The following is a 17,859-nucleotide window of genomic DNA, read 5'->3' on the forward strand; positions in this document are numbered from 1 at the left end:
AAAATAAAATAAAAAAAATAAAATAGTAACTGTTGACGAGAGAAAATTTGGCGTATTATCAAGAATTTGTACCATGAACAATATCAATTTGTTTTTATACAGCAGAACCCCGTTAATTCGAACCCCGATAATTCGAAAAAACGCGTAATTCGAAATTTTCGCCAAAAAAATTTCCGCAGAAAAATTTTTTCATACAAAAATTTTTTTAATTCGAAATTCGTTAATTCGTAATTCGAAATTTATTTTTATCCGTGCACGAAAATTTGTTCGTGTAATTCGAAAAAATTTGATTTTTGCGAAAATAAATCATAATATTTCGTAAATCTGAATCTAAAAGTCAGCCGTGGCGGTAAAACGCCGAAAAATGTATTTTTACGTGGTTATACATCTTCCTAATTAGTATTATTATCTTGTAAATCTGAATCGATTTACACTGGAATGTCATACTTTTTCAAATTTATTTCGAATATCCGAGTTTGAAGGGCCGAGAAAATACGTTTTACGAGGAAACATGTCGTAGTTTTACGAGTTTACACCAAATATCTGAATTCAAAGGGTCGGCTGCGACGAAACTCGGCCGCGAAATTTCGATTTACGCGTAAATGTATCGTATATTTACGAATTTATTTCGAATATTTGAATTTAAATAGCCCGCTGCGACGGAAATCGGCCGCGAAATCTCGATTTACGCGTAAATATATCGTATTTTTACGAATTTATTTCGAATATCTGAATTTTAAAGGACCCGCCGCGACGGAAATCGGACGCGAAATTTCAATTTACGCGGAATTATATCGTATTTTTACTAACTTTACTTCGAATATCCGAGTTAAAAAATACGGCACGACGGAAATCGGCCGAAAAAATTCGATTCACGCCGAAATATGACATATTTTTACGAATTTACTTCAAATATCTGAACTTGAAAGGCCGGCCGCGACGAAAAACTGCCAATAAAATTGGATTTACGCGGAAATATATCATATTTTTACGAATTGACATCAAATATCTGAATTTAAAGGGTCGGCCGCGACAGAAATCGGCCGCGCATTTTCGATTTACACGGAAATATATCGTATTATTGCGAATTTATTTCGAATATCTGAATTTAAAGAGCCGGCCGCGATGGAATATGGCCGCGAATTCTCGTTTTACGCGGAAATATGTCGTATTTTTACCAATTTAAATGCGGATATTTGAAATAAAGGGCCGGCCGCGACGGAAAATTACCGCGAAATCTAGATTTACGCGGAAATATATCGTATTTTTACGAATATCTCAATTTAAAGGGTAGGCCGCGACCGAAATCGGCAGCGAAATCTCGATTTTCGCGTAAATATATAGCATTTCTACGAATTTATTGCGAATATCTGAATTTAAAGGGCCCGCCGCTACGGTAATCGGCCGCGAAAATAAAGAAATAATTGGTATTAAGACGAATTTACAACTAAAATTCCACCTGGATTTGAAGAGGCGGCCGAGAAAATCGATTTTCGGCGTTTTTTTTTTTTTTTTTTCTTCATAAAATTTCGAATTACGTGGGAATTCGTTAATTCGAAATTTAATTTTTGATGTCCGGTGGATTTCGAATTAACGAGGTTCTACTGTATTATGATGTTATACATATTGATAAGATTTATATTTACCTCTGATAGTGCCATGATTTGCATTTCCATTTTAGAGCGTTGAACAGTAAATTCGGCCTCCGCAGAGAGCTTGTTTTGGACCTGGAGACAAAATAAAATTAAAAAATTATTAATTAATAAAATATTGCTTATTGAAAAACCACCATAAAGACGTTTTAAATTTAAATACATTATTTATGCATAAAGCCATTAACAGACATTAACAAAAAATAGATAATTTTTTAAAGATAAGTTGAAGACTATGGCATCACCAATCAGAGTATGTTGTGAGGTTTTAGGGAGTGGGTTCACGAAGGAGACTGGAAGAGGGAGGTTGGGATGTACCTGGCTATTCAGATCTGATCAGTAAACACGACTAAAGCCACACTCAGCAATGTTTCGATTCTGATTGGTGGTCTTTTACCAGTCTGGCCACATTTTCCAACTGGAAATTCTAGGTCGAATGCAAATATATTCAGCTCCCAAAATTACATATTATGTTGTGTGTTTTGATATGTAGTTACATGCTGCAAATATTTAACCGAAAGTGCTACATAATGAGACAAAACAGAATGATTAAGAAAAGTGCAAGGAACAAAAACAATTTCAATTATTATCAAATTATCTATTATTTTTTATCATGTTTTGTTTTGTCACTGCTCTGTTTCATGAGAAATTGCCACATATGGATGTCCTTACCTGTAGGAGTTGCTGCCTAAGGATAGTGGTCTCCTCGGTGGACCTCTGCAGGCGCGACTGGAGGGCGGCCAACTCGATACGCTGGCTGGCCGCTGTCTCCTCGGCTCCGGCCGCGATACGGCTTGAGCGAGAAAGTTCCGCATTCAGTGAGGCCCTGAGAAAAATAATGACAGACATGTAACAGAGTGGTGATTACACATTGCAAACTAGAACTGATTTTTAACGTTTGACTTAACACACTATGAGCGGGAATGGTATTTTTACCCGCGCGGCCGACTGGTGCTTATCGGCGGGACGGGTAAAAATACCCTTTACGCCGGCTCCACTTCACAGGCGAGGAAAGAAAATTATTATTATTTCCCGTGACTATTTAATCTAAACGCTTGAAGACATTACAAACTACACACACATATAACAAAAAAAAGATAAGCCGTTGTTTCTTTTATGTACACACTCTTGCAATAATTAGGCAATTTTATCGTGTTAAATTTCAAAGATTGTTTGTTAGTTGTACTGGGAATATGAGTACCTATTATATTTTTATGACGTGTTATAAATTCATTGGACCTTTACTCTTATGAGATAATCCCGAGGATGTTATTACAATAATCATTTCCTGAATGAGAGATAACACAAAAATTGTTTAGCAATTGGATGTATTCCCGGCACTCGTTACTTGTGAAGATAGAGTGGCGCTAATATACACGTGCTTTAGTTATGATATACAGAGTTACAAAACAGACATGTTTTTTTAGTGGAATTTATTTAATTGATATTTTCTTTACCCTTCAAAAATGTCTAAATAATTTGTCTGCCCATTCTGGTGAAGATTTAGCTGAAGCGCTATATATTTTTGCGCTAATCGCTAAAAACACCCGCTATAGGCTAGAGATTAAAGAGTAGAAATTTTATACAAAATAAAGAGGTGGTCAATAGTTTTATTTTGAAAAGGGGAAAGAGAATAGAGGTGGGGCCATAAAAAATGTAATAGCAGATGAATGGTAAATGAGTTGAGGGAAATAGGCCTACCAGTAGGCCATTTAAGTAACTTGTGGGGTGAACAAGAGTTGAAAGCGCTTTGGAGGGTGTCTAATATGATTTTGGGCAACAGGCACTACTTTACTGCACTACTTTATTATAAATAATGTGGATAATTCAACTTTTTTTTTGGAGATCAACGTTTGATGGTAATTTTTATTAACGATTATTTAAAAATACAAATCAAGTAGTTTATTCACAGTACTGCTCACTGTTTCAAGGCGGACTGAAGGAAATAGTGTTGGTGTTACATCATGATTTCCCCCATTCCTACATTTGTTAATTTCCTCATCTTCATGTTTGGTGACTATATTTGTTGATTTCCAGATTTTCACATTTGATAACTGTAGGTTGTGTTAGCGTTAAATCATCATTGTTATGATTTCCTCAGCCATATTTTTATGTTATAAATTTTTTTGGTGTTTAACTTTAAGAATTAACAGCATTTCGCACAAGTGCAAAAGATACATATCTGCATTTCTCATGTTTTGAGAAAAACAATCTCCGAAGATTATTTTATGAATTTTCAAATATTTTGTCAAAAATCAAACAATTGGAATGATACAGATGTTTTTTACTGTAATCAGTATATTTTTATAATTATTTTTTTAACACCAGAAATATATTTAATAATTGCAATAACAGTGAAATTCTAACAATAACAGTGAAATTAGATAAATAGCAGACGTGGTCTTTTTACACAACAAAGTTGATGAAGTCGTGTATATTTCTGCATTTTTAACTGCGAATTTTTTCTTTTGAAATACATGAGCGATTTATTGGTTTGTCATTGGGGTAAATAGTAAAATTTTCGCCTGCGACGCTTTCTTCATATACGCTATGATTAAAATTTTGAATGGGTTCCGTTTTACAAGGGTAAGTGACGAAACAAAGAACAGGGAATAAAAGTTTTCATGATTTTACACAAACCAATGTTAGTAAATAAATAGTTAAGTTTGTTAGGTTACCTGAGTTCTTTCAGTTTGCCTTGAATAGCCTGAGATGCCTCCTGCTCATCGGTCAGGGCCTTTTCCTTCTCAGCCAGCTGCTTCTTCAGCTTGGCGATGGGGTCCTTGGGTCCCTACACATGTTCAATTCAAATATAACAAGCAGCATTGCATTGGGGATTCATTCAATAGGTAAGGAGCCAATATTCTCTGGAATTTTGTAAAAGAGTTCCAATCCATCAATTGAATTCCTGGAATTGATAAAAGAGAAAATGAAAGAGCTTGAAAAGTAGTTACTTTAAAAAAAAAAGTGGATACAACTTGTTTTTTTTTGTGGAATTGCAACTGGATCGGCGAAGTGGGGTGAGTGGAGTTGGGAGGGGTAGCAAAGATGGCGGAGGACGTGAATTTAGTTTTTGTGAAGCCAGGTTTTGCCAGGAATTTCGAAGTTTTAAAGGAGTGTGTTATTCCTACGTAATACGGACATGTGTCTAGTGTGTTAGTCGAAAAGCATGTAAAAAAACCTGTATCCAAATATATTTTTATGAATAAAGAAGAAAAAAAAAAAAAAAAAAAAAAAAAAATGTAAATAGAGGAGTTTTTTCAAACGAGTTTGTCATTCCCCCCGTTGACGTGAGACTATCACATTGATGAAAATGGCTGAAATTGTTGGTGTGAGTGTCAACTTTGTTTAGTGCCCGAACGGACTCGAAAGAAGCCCTGAAAAATATGCTGAGAGCCACGCTATCCTCATCACGAATCCTGATATAAATTGCCTCATCGCTCTCGTTAAGGTAGGTGATAATAATATACGACATATTAATATGTGTGACATTACGCAACTTACATTATTCCACATCCTTAATTAATATCTGTGACAATCTTTAGATCTTAGGTATTTGATAAAAGATACAATAATTGAAGATCTCGTTCAAACCGTCATGGGGTTTGAATTCAAGAGGTTGCATGTTTGAATCCCGTTGTACACAAAATAAATTTCACAATTTACGCATTTAAAATAATATGTAATTAATATATTTGTAGCAGAAAAATGATGCATGATTGTGTTTGAACCCTCCAGATTCGTAATAAGGACACATTTAGACTGTCGGGATTGAATTAAAGATCAGAATGTTTTGATTGTAAACATTGATAAAAGAGACACCATCAGAACCTCAGGATTTGGTAATAAAATGGGTAATGTATGACCAGTGACGACCTTCAGGATATGATAAGACAATGTAAGATCACTTTTAGACCATCAGAATTTGAAAACAGACAAATTTAGATCACTTTAAGACCATCGGGATTTAATACAGGACAATGTAAGATCACTTTTAGACCATTCTAGGCAGTTGGGATGTTGATTAAAGAGACAGTCATAGATCACATTCAGGCTGTGGGTTATATAATGGCTGGTTACCTCGGACCACTCGGAGTGTTCTGGCAGGGGACCGTTCTGCTTGTTGAGCAGACAGTCGGTGAGGATCTGAATCTCGCTGCGGGACAGCGGAGAGGTGGTCAGCACATGAACCAGCATGTTCACATTCAGGCCGTCACCTCCCATGGCTGGAAACAAACAAAATCCATAAAAATATAAACATATTATGTTACAGCCAGATTACAAGCGAAGAGGTTCATTGATGCATTTTTCTTGCCGTGTGCAGAAAGGTGTGGTTTATTAGTAGTTCACTAGTGCTCGTTGGCGGCTTGCCACACCGCACTCGTCGCCCACACCTCTCTATTCCATACAACACTAGGGAAGTCCTTTCTGTTGAATAAATTAGACAGTATCAAAATGTACTATCAAAATGATGAGATAATCTAAAAAAAAAATTAACCTATAAAAAGTTTTTTACTATATGTAGCACATTCTATTTTAAAATGTCTTAAAACTTAGAAAATAAAATGGTTGACTGACGATTGAACCTTCCTTCCCACGGACTGGAATCAACCGCGTTACCAACCTTGCCAGAAGCATCGGGTAGGACCGATATTTATTTCGTATATTAACTGCTGTAGTGTCATCCGATTTCAGAGAAATGCATATATGTACTCGTGTGAATATGTGATTACCACTAAAAGTTGATAGAATACATCGTCGTCGACAACGAGTTTATCTGCCGAGTTTCAGCTCAATTGGATGTCGGGAAGTGGGTTAAATTCCGCATCCTAGATTTGCATTCATTCATTACCGAAAACAAAAGTGAAATTCAAATAGACGTATTTAAAAAGAGTATGATGGACCATGTGTTATGATGGACGAATGCTATCTCTACATAGTATAATAAAACTAGCTAACCATCATGCCGTTTCACTGCAAGGGAAGGCAGAGAGGATTATAGACTGAAACACAACTCTGTCTAGGCACACATCACATACCACTTGCTTCATAGATCTACTAATAATGGCCGGCAATATTCAAGTCAAGATATTTGAATGGTGAATAAACCATAATAGAAATAATTCTCAATTGGTAGACGATCTGGGTATCTATTCCAGAGTCTCTACCATGAATTACTCGCTATGCGCCATCTACGAACTAAAATCTCTACGACTTTTGTCATAAGTTTTATATTTATACATTCTTGAGTGTCGCACGGTTGAAGAGATGACTGTGTTGGCAACCCTGTGAATATTGTCTATGTTTTTGATGTGTTTGAGGTTTCTATGGAGTTAATTTGAAATGTCAAAAACAAACCGTTACCGCGTCGTTCTGTCAACGTTTTTATTTGCTACCGCACTTTTTCTGAAATGAATGGCGGTGGTGGATACATATCGAAATGCCAGAAAAATGGTTAAAACAACTTTGCAGAACTAAACGAATCCGATACCAACTTCGAAAAGCGCGCGGGAAACGATCTTTTTTTTTTGTATAAGGCAGGATGCAATGAGATTTTGACAGTTTTGCCGATCTCTACTGCTTCGACCCACTCGTTGTTTGAGTCAAATGAATTTTGACGTATGGCGTGTAGTATGTACTTTCGGTGAGACTCAAGAATAACAAACTCTACCAGTGTATGTACTTTCGGCGGAAATTGCGAGCGATCGAGACTGGGGAATAGATACCCTGGTCTCCGTAGAGTGTAGAGTGGTCGGAAGAAACATTTTGTTTGTACATATTTACACAGCTTTATTTACGTCGTACAAAAGTTTGAACTCACTGAGCTGGTACAGGGGGTCTCCCTTCTTCTTCTTGCCCTTGGAGGGACCGTTGGTTAGGGGCTCCTGGGCTGAGGGCTGTGGGGGGATGGAGGACGTAGCGCTCTCAAGGGGGTAGGTCTTCTTGAGGATCTTGTCCGTGGTCAGGTTGGAGGGCTGGCTGGGCGCTGCCGAGGGGGTCACGGTGGCTTCCGCCAGCTTCTCTGGAGTCTTCTCCTGCTGGGATTGCTGCTTGCCTTTTCCTGGAAAGATGAAATAGGCATTAGATACATATTTAAAATATTATGTTTCAGTACTGTAAAATCTGGTTCGTTCGTTCAGAAAAGCTGGACACCAGCTGCCACAAACTCCTCGATGTAGTCTCTTTTTTGTGAAAAAAATGCCTTCTTGTGCTTTTGAGAGGTACACAACTCATTCTCGAGCAAAACCCAAATCTGATGGAGTTTCTTTCCATTCGTATGTATTAAAAAATAACTTATTATTTCAAGGCTTTTGCTGCCCGAAAATGGTAATGTCGAATTAAATAAAGTGAGACAGCAAACGCAGAAACGCATAAGTGCATGAAGGACAACCTAGTTACAGTACGTCGCATTCTACTACTCTGCTCGCTCTGTTCACAGTCGTCCACTGACGAGCGAGCATGTCATGCAATTTATCTGGCGGACATCGGTACAAAAATACTCGTCGCCCACCGATGTTGAGATATATACAGAAACGGCGGGGGTTCATAATAATATAGCTGTTTCACCCGTAAACACATATTCTTTGAACGGCTATCCTTTTCTAATGCGTTCCGTTCGTATGAACATAACGCGTCTTTGTATCTATGTCAATGGTCTTACCAGATAATGTGTTTACACATATATTTATAAAAATAGTACGTAATCTACCATAAGTAGTTTCCCCAGAATAGATAGTTATATTCAGAGAAATGATTTTTGAATAGTATCCTCAAAGATGTGGTGGCAAATAAGAAGTCAAAACGGTTTGCATATACATGTGTACTATGTATATAATGAATAAAATTCTACTACATAGGTACAGAATATTTGTGTTTCTGCAAAACTGCATAATTAAGTCATTTTAGCCAAAAGGCGAGTCAGCATAGTTCAATTCAATCAATGTTAAATTGTTTTGATAAATCTCTAAATAGTAAAAAATAATGTCGCTATCCGTATCTGTCTGTTTGTGCGCTTAGTTCTTCTAAACTACGCACAGGATTCACTATAATTTAGAGAATTTCTTTCGGAAGGTTTACATATATATAATACATGCATATTACATTTATAGAAAGTAGAGAATAGTCATGTCTTATAATAAAGTCGTAAAAATATATTTACGGCCGCTACAGTGCTAATGCTGTCTAAACCTAATGAGACATCAAAATAATGTACCATGGAATTGTACAGGGTTTTCCAATAAGAGGTGTTATTTTGATATTCAATCGTAAAAGATCAATGGTTTCGTTGCTTGTGTGGCACGTAGCGCCGTCTTGTTGAAAGTAAACGCTGTCCAGATCAATACCATCCAATTCCGGCCATAAAAAATCATTAATCATCTCTCGATAGCGCAATCCTTTCACGATAACTGTTGCTCCAGCCTCATTTTCGAAAGACCATAAACTGCACCAAACAGTCACACATTGAGGATAGAGAGGCTTTTCAACAATAACTCTTGGGTTTTCCGAGCCCCAGATGCGACAATTTTGCTTGTTGACGAAGCCACCGAGGTGGAAATGGGCCTCATCACTCAAGATGATTTGCATTTGATTCACTCAAGTGAATTTTAATAATTTTAATAATTTCAATGCGTTGTTTAGGCGTGTATCGTTCCATTTTTATTAATGGCGTAGTTTCTACTTGTCAAATGTCAAAAAATGACACTTCAAAAGTAACATCTACCGAAATAGCGGGCTATTCAAAATAACACCTCTTATTGGAAAACCCTGTATATCTTAAAAAGGCCTACATAAAATTCCATGATGGTATAAATGTCTCCTATAAGGACAACCCCCAGCAACGCCAGGACACATCAGCTAGTCTATTTATAAATTATACATATTTTTATAACTTTTTTTTACATTAAAATTCAGTAAAACGAATGCAGTATGGATTAAAATCTATTAAGAAAATACATATTTATCTTAGAAATGAATATTTGATATCACCTTATAATTTGTCGCATTTACATGAACCTGGATATTTTTACTTGACCTTGAATTTATTTATCTAAGGAGCAAGATATAATATTTTAGTCAAAGGCAAACAATATGATGCACAATGCACACTTATCTAACAAACAAGAAACTAATGAATATTATAATATTTAATCACGTACATGAGTTTCCAGAAATGCAGTTTTATCATTGTTTTCCCATGGGATTATGGTCCAAAAGTTTAATCTGACATCATCAATGTGAATTCATTCATCACCAAGCAAGTCAAGACATTTTTGGCGGGTAATTTTTGCACTGGCCCTACGCTGTCTCCGGGCGAAAATAAAGGTCCCGCGCGAATTTCTTTAATTTGTTTTACATCATTCAAAAATAATTAAGATATTTTAATAAAAAATTCTAAGTAGTAACTCAGCATACACCCAAGCTATAAAAGTACTAAATGAAAATCGAATATTATTTGAAATGCAGCTCAATTAACCTTGTAATATGTTTATTACGGTCCGCCTATCTGTATTTGCCCATACCTGCTTTCTATAAATACGCCCGACATCTCTCGCTCGCTTGCATATAGGAGTTGAGTGGGGCGGAACAGAGATAGAGATTCAAAACTGGTTTCACAGCCATAAAAACCCTCATTCTAGGAATGGAATTATTAAAATAACAAAATATGTCATCTAAATAAAATATTATCCTTTTGTTGAAATACCGATGCAAACGAAAGGCAAGAAGATAAATATAAAAAGAAGACTTGCATTACGATTCGATAATTATGTACATATAGTTGGGACCTTTACAAAGAGATTTAATGTTAATTTTGGCCACTTTCTTCTAGAGACAAAAAATTGAGTTTTCACACATATTCGAAATTTTGTACCTATTGATTGATATATGATTTCAATGCTACCAATGAAGAACTGTAATCACTGTCAAATGACTTATGACGTGATGGGATACAGGTACCCATGAAAGATGTATTAAATACACTAGGTATTTCAATGTAAGATGCTCCGAGGAACTAGTTCTCGGTGGGATCTCTTCGGCACCTGTGCAAGGTCGGTAAACATGCCAAACATGCACCCAGCATTAGAACACGGTTGACATTAGAATGAGTCACTTCTACGACTTGTGTTCAACAGCTCGGTTGTGAAATGATTTGCTGATTTCTGTGTTGACTCTATTCTACAACAGGTTCAATCCATCCTCACCTCAAAAAGACCCCAACACAGCATCTTCAGCACAGGAAAATTATTTCCCTCCGGGCCCTATGTACGGAGTTAATATATTTTTAAATGTAAAGGATTTATAAATTTTTTTTACAGTTCCTTGAAAAATTTTATAAGAAAGAAGGGGCTCTTTTATAATTCCAATGGCAACTTTATTGTATGTATTTAGTATGTGTGAGGGAGATGTATGATATACGATAACTGCAGCAGTATTGTGTACATTTTAATTTTGTGCCATTGCTGTAGAAATTATAAAAGCGCCCTTTCACTGTATTAAAAAAAATTGCATTTAACCGTACCTTTACGTTGATCTTTGGGAAGCTCTGGTTCGGGCACAGGTTCCGCAACCTTTGCGGCCTCAACGGGTTCTGGTGCTTGCTTCACGGCGGCAGACTTGGCCTTTCCGTGCTTGGACTTGGACTCCTTCTTCTCCTTGTGGGCACCCTCCTGTATTAGCACCAGACAAACCATTAGCATTGGAAAATAATACTCCAGCAAAGAAAGCATTCCTTTTACACACATTGTTACTTAAGAATTTTAATACTAATAATCAAAATCTGTTTAATAATCAAAATCTGTTTTATAATCAAGTTACATGCCAGACACCAGAACAATATTAAAAGCTTATTATGTACATAATATGACTTATTATTAGCAAGAAAAAATTGCAGGAAACTAAGAAAGCCTACAAAGTTGGAGGTTGGGGTGTTTCAAACTCTATCACATTTGGTGACCATCAAATCGAAAAATTAAGAATGTTTTTATTTGAACCGCCCCCGTTAAACGACGATTCTCAGTCATTTCAGCTTTTGATAAAATTGTGATTAACTGACAAGCATAATTTACACTTGACGGCTGATCACAATTTGATCAAAAGCTGAAACGGGCCGAGAATAGGTATAACAGCGGGCGGGTAAAAACAAAAAAATTCTAAACGTGGCTAGTCGTTGATTTAATCGTCACTAAACTTTATGGAGTTTGAAACATCCCAACCTTATTATGCGTAATTATTAAGACAAAGTTGTTCGGAAAACCATTTTTAAAATTAGTTTATTGCTTTGTTAAGAATAAGTTGTCCAGTATTCCTATTTTGGCCGGTTAATATGTTAAAAAATAATAATAATTTTAGTAAACCATTATCTTGGGTGAACTATAAACCCTATCTGTATTTTACGTAGATTGCTGCAATCATTCAAAAGATACACGCATTTATTTTGAGTTATTATGCAAACAATTATATTTTATCAAATTAATACGTAAATAAAATAATGACTACGTAAATTTTGATACATAATTATAATCATTAAAGGCAATGTTAAAATCACTATAATTCAAACGTAACTTTGATGATGATTTTAGGGCAAATTTTAAACAAATACATTGTAACATACTATTTTTGAATACGTATTTTTCTAGAAATACTGGGTGACTAAATACAAATTATAGACAAACTCCAGTTAACATTAAATGATTGAATTGATATAAACAATAGTGTAACCGTCGTTTAAGCCAGAAGTAGGCACAATACAAACATTTACATCAATCTCTAAATAGTATGAAACAAAGTCGCTATTGGCGTGTTTGTGCGCTTAGTTCTTTTAAACTATGCAACGGATATTGATAGGATTTTCACTATCATTAAGAGAATTTCTTCCGGAAGGTTTATATATATAATACATACATATTATATTTATAGAAAAAAGAAGTCTTAGAGCAACGCTGAGTACACACCGAATGGTAATTAATAAAGTCTAGAAATTCACACTATTATATAATATATTATGTGTTACTTTGCAATAAATAGCAAACAAAAAAATTATTCATTGAAAACCTGTTTACACTTTTGTTGAATTAAACCAGTTTTATCAAATCAACTTGACAACAGCATTACAAGCAAAGCATCCCAACACCAAATAATACTTAGTAATAATATGTAATTAAGATAAATAATTTTTAATAAAAATACTAACACAATAAAATAAGGTAAATATTCGGGATCGCTGGCCACGCTTAACCGGTCAGCAACGTAAGCAGATATACACGATAAAATAACGATAGCAGTCAAGTACAATAAGCGTGTTTACACGTCAACGCGTGTGTTTCCACAAAAATCGTCATAACTCCGTTATTCTTCTAGTGACATCCCTAAAACAAAAAGTAGAATATTCGTATTGAATGAAGCTTCACATCTCTATTCAAAGTTATCCATAGAAACCCGTAAAAAGACCTACTCAGTGGAAGCAAATTTTACCCGCCAAATCGTAAAACGACGCCAAGAAAGCCGTTTGACGTGCCGAGTTTAATTATTTTTTTAAAAATATATTTTGTATGAAATGGTCAAAAAGTGAAGTGACAGAATTGTTTATTGTACATTTGTACGATGAAATAAGTGTTTTTTTTTACATTATCCGTGATTTTAGTATCGTTTTTACATAAAACATTACAGGTGAGTCATTTTTACAATTTTTTCATGTTTCCATTCTAAATTTAAATATTTACAAATGTTAATATTTATTTATGATACAACAATTTGAAAGCCTATTTTGTAACCTTTCTAAAACAGTTTTTACTATTCGGCTCCGTTCAGTAATGTTTCATTTATAGAGCTTTGATTGTGAGGCGGTAATAACACAACGTTTTCGTGAAATTGACATTTCGGTAAAGACATCTTAGCTTCAAGTTCGCGAAAAGTCGGAGGGGTTAAGTACAAACTATAAATGGCTGTCATCCCATACAACGAAAGCAAATTTTCATTTTACTTAATTAAAAATTAGAATGTTAAAATCAAAAATTTACCAAATGCAGATATGTAGTTGTGTTTTATAGTAATTATGGTGAATCAAAATGTTTTTTTTTAAATGTTGTATTAAGCGTGGATAGCGATCCCGAATAATTACGTAAAATAATATTGATAACAATCTAAAAAAATACACAAAAAGTTATTAGAAAATATACTAGCGCAAACCTGTGAAAATAACAGGATTTGGGAAGCTGAAAGTATTGTAAAATATTTTCCCGAGGATCATTGCCTTTAAAAAAAATAATTAAAAACAATCAGGAAACTACCATCTGAATCAACAGCGTTAGTATACTTTAAAAATCATTATTGAGATTGAGATATGTCAAAGATTTAGATCTGTCAAAGATTTAGATTTGCCAGAAATGTAAACAAAAGAAAAAAAAAACATTTCAAATTCAGAATTATTATTAATATAAAATAATTTCGGTACCTACTTGATTGCTAGTCTGATATAATTAAATACTCATCAGTTATAATTATAAAAATGAAAATTTTGTTGAACGTGAACAATTTTACACATTACCCAGGAATATTTCTTATCACGCATGCAGGCACCGACAACCAAAATTAGTGTGTTCAATTAAATTTTTTGCTGCATATCTTCTTTGATAGAATGATTTACATTGCAGTCAATATATTTTTATGGTTTTTTTAAACATTATGTAATTAATCTGCTCTTGTAAAAAATATATTGTATTTTACAGTGTGATCTGGGCTTGTTAAAATGCTAAAACAATAAGTACAACTGGAAGTTTTTACGTTATGCCAACAGAGATTACCAAGTATTCACTATTTGTAAATTGAATAGCCATTTTACATTATTGAAACGTTAAACTTAGACCTCATAAAATATTTAACCCTTAGTGTGCCAAGACACTCACCGCGGATTTCCAAGTAGCTCACCGCACTTGCCTTGAATTTATGATATTTTGAAACATAAAAAATGCTTGTAGCATACTAATTTGCCTGGCAAGGAAATAACGTATCTTAAAATTATTCTAGAGTGTCGTTTCATCAATTGCAAAAATGTTTATTTTATCTGTGAAAAAGTGCGTCGCAAAATTCCACATCAAATATCATAATTATTCATTTTCAAAATCACAATCAATATTTATTTACTAACTTATATTGAAAATAACACTTATTTAGCTGGAAAATATAATAAATCTGAAAAAATATTTTTTTCAATTACTTATATTTTTTTACAACATTAAAGAGAGAGAAAACATTTCTATGTATATAAGTAGCTATGCCAGGGAAACTACAAAGGATAGTACTTTTTTTTAAATGTATAAATACATCATTAAGTTATTAAACGTTACAATAGGGAATTCTCGTGCATTTTGTAAATAATTTATTTCAATTAAGATAATTATTTTATTATGTGCCTCTTTTTTTTTCTTTTTTTTTAAATGCATTTTCAATTTTTTGTAGTTGTTTTAAAAATTGCGTGCTATTTCGGCTCTGAAAACGGTCATGCGCCATTTTGACCGCTACGTCACAAGTGCTACGTCACACCTTTGCCGCCGCCGCCGCCATCGGTTTGCAGGATCTACTCGGGCCGGTGAACAGTGACGTCATCGTTCGCCCTTGAACGCTTGATCAATCACCGGGCGTTTTTAGCTGCATTGAAATATTTCGTTCGCGCCTGTTTTTAAAGTCATTATAACTTTAATAAATGATTTTTGAAAATTATAAAAACTATGTATTCTTGTGTCTGAAGTGTTTCTACATGTGAATAATTAATAATAAGTGATTTTTTGGTATGAAGAGAATTCCCTATTGCGGCATCCTAAGGAAACCTTTATATATTTTAACACAGGTGGAGCAATACCAGTTGTTATTAATTTGCAATGTATAAAAATAAATTCTAATTATGTGTTTAAATCTCGTGATAGTAGGATAACATGCATGTATATGATTTTATTTAGCCGAGTGTGCTGCATGAAAAGGGTTCACTGGCAGCAGGTTGCTCATCACTGTCTTAGAAGATTAAAAGTAACTTTCAAAATTAATAATTATTATTTACATGCGTTAATGTGGCACAGTCTGTCTATGCAGATAGAGAAACAATAGCGAGTGTCGCTTTTAAGTCCAACAGATGGCGCTGTTTTAAAAACAAAGCATGTTTTTACCTGTCACAGGGGACATCTATACAGGGTGTATCGGCACGTACCCGACAAACTTTAACCAGCTATTCCTTAGCACATTTGGAGTAAAAAATGTTATGGGCACTTTGCTGTCCGGTAACATTTTTTTTTAATAAAAATTTTACTATTCATATTTTCGCCACATGTCACCAATGTTTTATCCTTTGTCAAAGTTTGAAAACCCGTCTGGCAATATTTTGTTTGAGTTTCGTTGAATAATGTACGTACGTACCTACGTTGGCGCGCTTTTACAATCACAACGAAATGGCACGGCACCATTCGTCTCATTTTTAGCTATTATTATTTAGTGTGTACGAAAGAGCGAGGACACTTTTTGACACACTTGCTAATAACAGCTGTTGAACACGAGAAACAATGCAAATGACAGTGACGGAGTGTGGATTTTTTATTTATTTTTTTGTTTTTAATGGAAAAAAAATGTTACCGGACAACAAAGCGCCCATAACATTTTTTACTCCAAATGTGCTGAGGAATAGCTGGTTAAAGTTTGTCGGGTACTTACCGATACACCCCTGTATAATATAAGTAAATAAAAATACACGCAGATTTGAATTGTGTTAAAATTTCAAAGCAATCAGTGAAGAAATTTCGGAGATTTGAGATATTGAACAAACAAACGTTTAGATAATTATTTATATGGATAGATATGCTATCATGTCACTTTTAAAAGAAAATATTCAAACAAATCTCTCAAAGTAGTGCCGCGCCTGTTATCTACATTTAGTATACATATAATGTATGTACATTCATTGGATATGCGGTGAAAAGGCTAATGCTTTATTAAATATTTGACTAAACATTATCATACTATGTGTCCGAGATAACTTAATTATAGCCAAAGAACAATTAGTAGAAAAGTACACATTAGCATCCATTCCCAGCGATGCTACAATATTGCATGTATAACCCTTTGTTGATAGTGAGGAAAATGAATATATTAGCGTTAATTAAAATAGATAGAACAAAGATCTAAATTAGAATACAATCCGGATAAAGGCCACTAAATAGTATTGTTTTGTTTGTTTTTTATTCCGTCGCCGTACATAATTTCCCTTTCAAATGGAATTCAATTAATTGATAAATGATCAAACGATTGTAGTTGTATCTATGGAATCATATTTTAAAGCAACCAAACAAATTTTATACAAGAAACTAATGCAATATGACGTACAAACAATTTTATTTGCATATTATTTTTAAGCAATAATTATTAAATATTTCGTATATAAATTTAAAAATTCAAAGGAATTGAACCATAATAATTATTGCTTAAAAATAATACGTTATTCTTTGTGCTATGCATAAAAAAACTTGTCTCTTAAACATTAATCTTAGTTTATCATTAAAAAAATTATTTGCGATTGTTTAGTACATAATATCATTCTTTTTACGATCCACCCTATTCAATGGTGCATGCAATTCATTAATGTACAGCATTCTTATATTATGTACATAAAATATGTACATTCAATATCAGCAGGATGTTAGTGATGAAATAAAACAAATACAGACTAATATCAAAATATTGGTTGCTATATGCGTGCATAAGAATTACATAATATATTATTGTTTGTTTTTGAAAATGTTTTATAACAAAAAAATGTAAATCTTAACATGCATAATTTGCAAACTACAACAATTTCTGATGAGTAATACTTGAGCATGCCGCATAAAAAAAATTAAATAAACACATTTGAATTCTAATAGGTAAATACTGTATTTATATAATATTTTTAATAGTACAAGGATTGGACCCTGGCCGACAATATGCTTGCACATAAACGTCATAATTAAAGTTGAAAAATAATAACCTCATGCGCTACTCGAATATTAAAATTAAAAAGGCAAACATAAAAAAAACCTAAGACTATTGAAACACCTAAGGCACCATCTATGGTGACGGTAACTTTTGCTATTCACAATGTTCTAGGGCAAAAAGTTTCAGGATTGGCATCATTATCACCTGATCCAATGCAAATTGTGTTCAATTGTTGGGGTAAATGAAGAATGAGTTCACA

At 34.1% G+C, this 17,859-nt stretch overlaps 1 protein-coding gene across 8 annotated transcripts in view; it reads right to left on the reverse strand.

The window, feature by feature from the left end:
• The window catches only part of LOC149416706 (uncharacterized), a 42,735-nt gene that overhangs the window by 14,195 nt on the left and 10,681 nt on the right, over window positions 1–17,859 (reverse strand). For all 8 annotated transcript variants that reach the window (XM_089640891.1, XM_089640890.1, XM_089640895.1 and 5 more), the window contains 6 exons: window positions 11,170–11,317; window positions 7,474–7,713; window positions 5,733–5,878; window positions 4,331–4,443; window positions 2,325–2,478; window positions 1,647–1,727 (listed from right to left, as the gene is read on the reverse strand). In XM_089640891.1, coding sequence (XP_089497017.1) covers window positions 1,647–1,727; window positions 2,325–2,478; window positions 4,331–4,443; window positions 5,733–5,878; window positions 7,474–7,713; window positions 11,170–11,317 — 882 coding nt within the window. The remainder of the gene's footprint in view (window positions 1–1,646; window positions 1,728–2,324; window positions 2,479–4,330; window positions 4,444–5,732; window positions 5,879–7,473; window positions 7,714–11,169; window positions 11,318–17,859) is intronic.

The sequence above is a fragment of the Hesperophylax consimilis genome, chromosome 16 (assembly GCF_061612785.1).
Source record: "Hesperophylax consimilis isolate HC1 chromosome 16, BYU_Hcon_1.0, whole genome shotgun sequence".
NCBI classification, from domain to species: Eukaryota; Metazoa; Arthropoda; class Insecta; order Trichoptera; family Limnephilidae; genus Hesperophylax; species Hesperophylax consimilis.